General features: G+C 40.5%; 1 protein-coding gene across 1 annotated transcript; it reads right to left on the bottom strand.

Moving 5' to 3' along the window:
• Positions 1–6,139: 6,139 nt before the first annotated feature.
• Positions 6,140–6,598, bottom strand: LOC131230625 (uncharacterized mitochondrial protein AtMg00810-like). Its single transcript, XM_058226519.1, has one exon. It carries the CDS (start codon positions 6,596–6,598, stop codon positions 6,140–6,142), a length of 459 nt encoding a protein of 152 aa, XP_058082502.1.
• Between the last annotated feature and the right edge of the window lie 1,528 nt (positions 6,599–8,126).

Here is an 8,126-nt window from a genome sequence, read left to right as displayed (position 1 = left end):
ACTCATTTAGGCATTTTATCGAACACATAAGCATCAATATACTACAATTTACAATTTATTGGACAGAAATCGAAATACTCCTAAGTTATAATGCACATACTATATAGCAATCATAAATAATTAAATAGAATGTTAGCATTGATAAATCGCAACCTAATGTTAAGTACAAACATACATCTAGTGTATGGACGTCGAGCCTAGTAAGACATATTATTTTATAGAATTGTTGGCCACCTATACGAGTACACGGGTTCGTTAGGGTTGGGGAAAACCCATTTGAAGACCTACATCTACAAGGAAGGTTTGTAGTTTTACCTTATATCGTCGTCAGAGAAGTTCTGACAGTGGTTGTGGTTAGAATCGCAAGTCAAACGGAAGAGGGGTCACCCTTCGTAGCAAGCCCTCCTTCGATCTCTCTCTTTCTTTATCTCTTCTTTCACTTCTCTCTCCCACTTTAGGGTTCCTAAATTTGGATTGGGAGGAAATTGTGCAAATTGGGAGTCATTTATAGCTCCGGATGATGTGCAAATGGCCCTAGGGTCACTCTATTTGACGTTTATACCCTATGGCCGGCGATCATTTCTAACTAACGGGGCCCCCATGAGGGCCCGCAGACTCATCTACACCATGAGGTAGGTTCCCCACCAATGGATCCATGCTAGGACAGTCTCAACACGATCGGATACACAGATCGGCCGTGGAAAGCCTGTGTCAGATTAATAGTTAGAAGTGTTTAATCGGGGTTGCGATTATACAAATGTGTGCGAGGAATTATCCTTACCTTAATTGTAAAGTTTGGCCGTAAACTGACAGTCCAAAACTCTCAACTTCACGTAAGAGTGGACAAACCATTTCACTTAAGTTTCTGGTTCTCTCCCAGGGCATTTGTGCTTCTCATGCACCTACCCTTTGGCTGAAGTTGAGCGGTTCTTGACACCATCCAGGTCCGGCTCCCATGATGACGTCGAGCCTAGTAAGACAGATATTATTTTATAGTTTCGAGGCTAGTGGACCCTTGATGCGTGGTCTAAGTCCCTTACAAAGTTTCAGGGCACTCCCGAGAGGGGCAGGCCCTCAAAATTTCCCTCGGATCTCAGATGGCGTTAGGGCTAGTAGCAGTTGCGATCCTAACCTATCATCATTTGTAGAAATGGTGGCTTGAACTTAATTACCCTAATGTTAAGTACAAACGTACATCTAGTCGTTGTTAGCTAGTCGAGTATGGCCCTCGGACGGCGCCGCCCATGGTTGAACTCGGGTTTTTATATGGATTTTCCTAGGATGCTTCACCAAAGCCTACTACATATCAATTTGAGTTTTTGGGTTTTTGAATTAAGACATGCACAAGCGCTCGGGATAAATAAAGGAGAGAATGTCGGAGTATTTGGTTGAATCAAATAGACTATCATACTGCATGCGAACTTGGATCGGCGTGGTGCGTGCGCATGTGTGGTTAATGTCATATATAAGAGCTATTGACATTCCTATGAGACTAAATTCACATACTCCGGAATAGGGCTCAAGCTCCAAGACAAAAAGATCATCTTATATACAAGAAAACTTTCTTAAAAAAATATAATGTGAGACTATACTTGCAACTTGAAAGTAACAGAAATTTCAAATTTAGAGAGTAACTGAAATATTTGAAATTTATTTTTTTAATATATATTTTAAAACAAAATACAACAGAGAAGCAATCACAGCCCTTGAAAATTTCCAATGATTTCATATCAATATGTTGACATCTCCATCTGATCGAAGAAGTGGTCAGATGGCCCACCATCGGGCGGCAACGCCCACAAAAAGTAGTTCATATCTAATTTCACAGCACCAGGATACACTATTTATGCAGATGGTGGGAAATTTCTTGGCTAGAATCCTTGTATAGGCATTGAGAGCAGAGTGAAATGATCAATGATAAAATCAACTCGATCTAAGGTGGTTTTTTTTTTCCACATCCAATGGTGAGTTTCACTATGTAAATGATCTTCAACATTAAAACAAGACTCCAAAACCAAGAGTGTCTTTATGTTGCTTCAAACCACCAATCGTCCATTGATTCCAACAGTGTGGTCCACTTGATGAGAGGACCAGGTGATCCTCATGCTACGGCCTAGTACTTTTGACCGTGCTAATGTCCTGTACAAGTGACATGTTATTAAGAAGATTTCAAATCCTGTGTTTGCCACAAGCAGAAATTTCCCAAGTGAGCCGTATTAAAGGAAAAGGAACCGTATCTAAAGCTCAAGTGGGCCGTACTAAAGGAAAATGTGGTTAGAGAAATTCCTACCGTTAAAATCTACCTGGGTTCGACAGTGATGTTTACAAGCCATCCATACCATTAATAACTTCATTCTTACTAGGATGAACTGAAATCACAAATATTAGCATGACTCAAAACTTTTGTGGCCCATGAATATTTCAACTGTGGACGTTCAATTATCATGATTTTGGCCCACTTAAGCTCTGGAAACGGTTCATTTGTGGCTTCATGTCTTGAATTGAACTCAAAAAATGGATGGATGGGTAAGATTTCTCACAAACATCACAGTGGGCCCCACTTGGGTTCCCAGCACAAGAAACAGGCCACATCCATTTTTTCTTAAGATAAACAACTACCTGTGCGTGGCCGAGTGCGTTCACATCTTAAACGGAAAACATCCACTAACAGATCTTGTTGGAAGAGCATTTATTGGAAGGAAACAGCCTATTGGTATCCACCAAAGCCTTCAATATCCAATTGGCTCCCAGAAATTTCCACGTCAACACAGCACCAGCCTGGGTTGCTGTGTTGCTCTTCGATCTGAGTTAGTTTGTAACTCCAATGTTGGTTTGTAATCCTGTATCACACGTTAGTGGGTGTTTCACTGACCGTGGGACCATGTTCATGTATGTGTTGTATATCAAGGACGTTCATTAGTTTTTCCAGATCGATTTAATACATGATCCCAAAAATGAAGTAGATCCAAATCTCAAATGGACTACACCACAGGAAAACAGTGGTAATTAACCATTAAAAACTCTGTGGGGGCTACAAAAGTTTTGGATCAAGCTGATATTTGTGTTTTTTCCCTTTATCCAGGTCTCTCTGACCTTATCAACAAGTTGGATGGCAAAAAATCATTACGATGGGCCTTCGGAAGTTTTTAATGGCAGGCGCTCTATGTCTATTGTTTCTTGTGATGTGGTTCACTTGAGATTTATATTTGCTACATTTTTTAGACCATGCACTAAGATGATGTGTAAAAACTTATGAATGGCGTGGATATACAACTCATACATGAAGGTGGGCCCCATAGTCTGAGAAGCACCCCACTACTAGTCATTCCGGTAACACGTATCCAGTCCCGTCTCCTCAGTAGGCGGTAGCGTTGCACATTTCCGAGAACTAATAGTCGAAAGCAATGCCCACCATATATTTTGTATGGGGCCCAATGTAATGTTGCGATCTGCTCCAATCATTGGATGTGTAATTCCATGCAGGGCTCAAAGAAAAAAAAAATCAAGCTGATACATGATTCAAGTGGGCCATACCAAGAGAAACGTTTTTGAGGGTTAGTTTTTCCTGCATACTATTTTCGATTGTGTAGTCTACTTGAACCATGGATAGGTTTGATTTTCAGGATTTTGGTGTAACATGGGGTGACTTATCTAACGGCCGGGATGGATTTTACATAAACACCATGGTGGAGCCATCCCAAGCCAGCAACTCTGCACTTCTTTAATTAACTTTCCATAGACATCATTTATTAACCTTAATTAGCATTTAATTCAGACAGCTAGTTGGACGGTCCAACTAGTTGTGTGTGAGCATTTCATATATATATATATATATATATATATATATATATATATATATAGAGAGAGAGAGAGAGAGAGAGAGAGAGAGAGAGAAAGAGAGAGAGAGAGAGAGAGGAAACAAAGTTTATTTTGGCTTGGTGTGCATGTTACAAACCTATTAGTTGGATACAATAAAAAAAAATATACCTAGAAAATTCCGCTCCATGCAAAATTTGGGATGCAGCGCGCATATGTCGGACACTAGATTGGCGATGTGACAAACCTATACTAATCCTCCCTCTAAATGTTCATAATTTGGTTGTCCTCCCCTTTCTGTTGGAATATTTGTATAATAATACCTTATGTGTACGTTTATTGATTTGGCATTGTAGTCAGTACAAGCTTTTCCATATGGGATTGGAGAAGGAGAGAGATGGAAGGAACACTTTTTAAAAAAAAAAATTTATTTATTAAAAAAAAAAACCACACGCACATATACCCCACACACACTCACGCGGTAGTGGAATTTCACCAAGTTCTCAAACCCTTGACCGGATGTTGAAATTCCTGAGGGGCGTTTGGAGCATGGGTTTAAATAAGATTTGGTGGGAGTGGGTTTTAAGATCCTATGGATCATCCCAACGTCTGTTTGGGACTCACATAAGGTATGGGCTGCAAAACCCTTTCTTGGAATCAGCGCGGAGACAAGGATTTCTGCAATTCTACTTTTTGTTTCAAGTAGCTAGTGGTCGGTGTTATGTGGACCCTACCATGAAGTATGTGTTTTATCCATGCTGTCCATCCATTTTGAAATATAATTTTAGGGCTTTTATCCTAAAAATGAGGTAGATATAAATCTCAGGTGGATCAGACCATGGAAAAACAATAGTGATTGAATTACACCATTAAAAACCTCCTAGGGCCAACGGCACAGTCCACTTGAGATTTGGATCAAACTCATTTTTGGACTCATACCTTAAAATGACATGGAAGAATGGGTGGACGGTATGGATGAAACACATACATCATGGTGGGGCCCACAGAGCATCGACTGGTAGTGGCAAGATGAATGGCCAGTCCATTTCCCAAACATGAAGTAGGATGGCCTCCAAGCTATGGGATTAGACGACAATCCCTAAGACAGCCTAATCATTGCATTTTTGTAATTCCATCCCACTTAAACCCATCTAATCCCATGCTCCAAACACCTCATGAGAGTCTACCACTGGAGCTAGAGTAAGGACCCGAAAGAAACACTTATACATTGACCTATAGCCGCACAAGCACCATGTAGGAAGAATGATAGTTGATAGCATAATTGTAATCAACACCAAAATATAAACTTTGGCAAAAAGTGAGGAAATTCTAAAAACTCAGGTAAGCGGTGCATGTACAAATCCCCAATGCCAGCATTTTACATCCTTCCATTAGATGGGCAATGTTTAGATGGTTTGAATCATTTTATTAGTGTAGTTTTAGTGATGCGGTTAATAATTAAATTGTTTTAAGTATCATCTTTGTACCACAAAATAAAGCGATTTCAAAACAAACACACAAAAACAATCTTTCATTTACTGCGAGCAAATTATGAGAGACCCCATGAAGAGTTGAATACGACAAGTAAATGTAATTTTTATTTATTACAAATACTTGTATACGACAATGGTACACTATACAACACTCACAAACTATCACTCTTGAATGACAACTCTCACACACAAGGAAAAACTCTTTTAAACTCTTAGTACTTGGACACTTTGCCTTCACTCTTGAACTCACTCTTTGTTGTTTATTTGTTGTTTATAATGAGACTCTTCATATATTTATAGAGGGCTATGGAAGATTTTAGAATCAACACAACTCTAAAGAGTTTTAGAAGCTTCCAAATATCCTATAAGGTTCTATTATATTCTGGAACATTCTAAGAGAATCCGGAAGGTTCTGGCATTATCCGGAACATTCCGGAAGAGTCAAGAAAACTCTATCAAACTCTAGAAGTTTCCGAAAGATTCTATAATTTTTCAGAATGTCTGGAAGTTTCCAGAAGACTCCGAAAAATTCAAGAGAGGTGGTGATGACATTTAACACTCCCCTCAACACCAACTCTCACAATTCTGCCTTGGTCATCATGCCAAGTTGCTTTCTGAATTCGGTGAACTTAGCATTGCTAAGTCCTTTCGTGAGTATGTCTGCAACTTGGTCGTTGGTCTTCACATGACTCATCTCGATTTCTCCTTGAAGTACCTTCTCTCTCACAAAGTGATAGTGTACCTCCACATGCTTGGTCCTGGCATGAAACACTGGATTCTCAGCCAAGCAGATTGCTGATTGATTGTCGCAGCGTAATATCATTGGATAATCATCTGGTTGATGAAGATCCCTCATTAACTGCATAAGACGTGCTTTCTTGTGCTGTCATTGCCGTTGCTCTGTATTCAGCCTCCGTCGTTGATAAAGATACTGGAGGTTGTCTCTTGCTACACCAAGAGATTGCTCCTGAGCCAAGGTTGAATACGTATCCAGTAGTTGATCGTTGTGTGTCATGATCACCACCATAGTCAGCATCGCAGTACCCAACTATCTTGCATGCTCCACCTTTCTTGTACAATAGACCAAGGTCTATTGTACCCTTCACATACCTCAGTATTCGACGTACTGCTTCAACTGCGTAAGCTATATCTGGTCGCGATAATGTAAGGTAGATTAGACTACCAACTATTTGTAGGTATATAGTTGCATCTTCCAAGTCTTTTCCTTCTTTCGAACATAGCCTGGCGTTAGCCTCCATAAGTGTGGCAATTAACTTGCATTCGAGCATCCCATATTTCTTTAATAGGTCTTTGGCGACTTCGGCTGATAGAGGAATATGCCTTTGTTGCTTCGGTCAATCTCCAGCCCAAGAAAATGCTTCAGTTCTCCAAGTTCCTTCATTTGGAATCGCACGGACAAGTTCTCTCTTATCCTTTCAATCTCACCGTCATCATCTCTAGTGATAATCAAGTCATCCACGTACACTAACACTATTGCTAGTTTACCTTCCTGAAATTTTACAAAGAGACTGGAGTTCACAGGTGCCACCGAGAACCCGCTTTGCACTAGGAATTCCCTTACCTTGCCGTACCATGCCCTCGGTGCTTGTTTAAGCCCATACAAGGCCTTCTTTAGTTTGTAGATATAATCCTGATGCCTTTTACTTTGAAAACCACTTGGCTGCTCCATGTAGATATCTGGATCAATTTCTCCATGTAGAAATACATTCTTCACATCTATCTGCCACAGCTTCCAAGATTTGCTCGCTGCAAGTGCTAGCAGTACTCGCACCATTGTAATTTTTGCTACTGGGCTAAAAGTCTCATCATAGTCCAACCCATATTATTGTGAGAATCCTCTAGCTACTAGTTGAGCTTTGTACCTTTCTATTGATTCATCGGGGCGATTTTGACTTTGTACACCCATTTACATGATATTGGCTTCACATCCTTGGGTTTTGGAACTAGTTCCCAAGTTTAATTTTGGTTCAATGCCTTAATCTTTTCTTCCATCGCCTTCTGCCATTTTATATCTCAGGATGCTTCTTCAAATGTCGTTGACTCTTTCACGGTCTCTTCTTCTACTAAGGCAGCATCCATGTATCTTGGGTTAGGCTTTCTCTATCTAGTCGCCCTCCTAAGTGGTGAGTTGTCTACCGCAACCTCCTATTAACTCGGGCAAAGCTCTTTTGGACTACTTTGATGTACTCCAGTTTGCCGTGGACACATCGATTTATCTGGTGTTCCAGACAGATTAGGCACTTGCTCACCATCTCGTGCTGTAGGCGTCAACTCCTTAGTTGAATTAGGAGATTCTTCTCCTTCCCTTGTCTCCCCCATCTTCTCATGCAGTTCATCTTATAAGTCTTGAGAGCTTGGCAGCTCCTCCTTCAGTGGCAACCACCATGATGAGGCTTCATCAAAGACAACATTCCTTGATTTGTAGCACCCTGAATCAACAATCCAATCATCACTGTAGTTGATAGCTCCTTGATTGAAAACTGCGGCAAGGGCTATTTCACCCGTCTCTGTCACTATTGAGGAAGCAGCTACTTCGTCAGTGACTGTGTTAGACTGCTTGAGTGGTTCATCAAAATCTATCTCCTTCTCTGAACAATCTCCTTTGATGGATTCAGACACTGCTAAGGATGCCTGAAAGTCCCAGTCATCTTCACTGTCTTCTTGGTGATTTCTAGAAGTCACCAAGTTACCTTCGGCTGATTTTTTCTTGAACCAACAATTTTTTGCAAAGTGACCTTTCTTGCCGCAATTGAAACACTCTATATCATACCTTCGAGATACGGAGGATCGTCGTTT

The sequence above is a fragment of the Magnolia sinica genome, chromosome 17 (assembly GCF_029962835.1).
Source record: "Magnolia sinica isolate HGM2019 chromosome 17, MsV1, whole genome shotgun sequence".
Lineage (NCBI taxonomy): Eukaryota > Viridiplantae > Streptophyta > Magnoliopsida > Magnoliales > Magnoliaceae > Magnolia > Magnolia sinica.
Note: the sequence above shows the minus strand (reverse complement) of the source record. Positions and strands in the feature narration are given on the sequence as shown.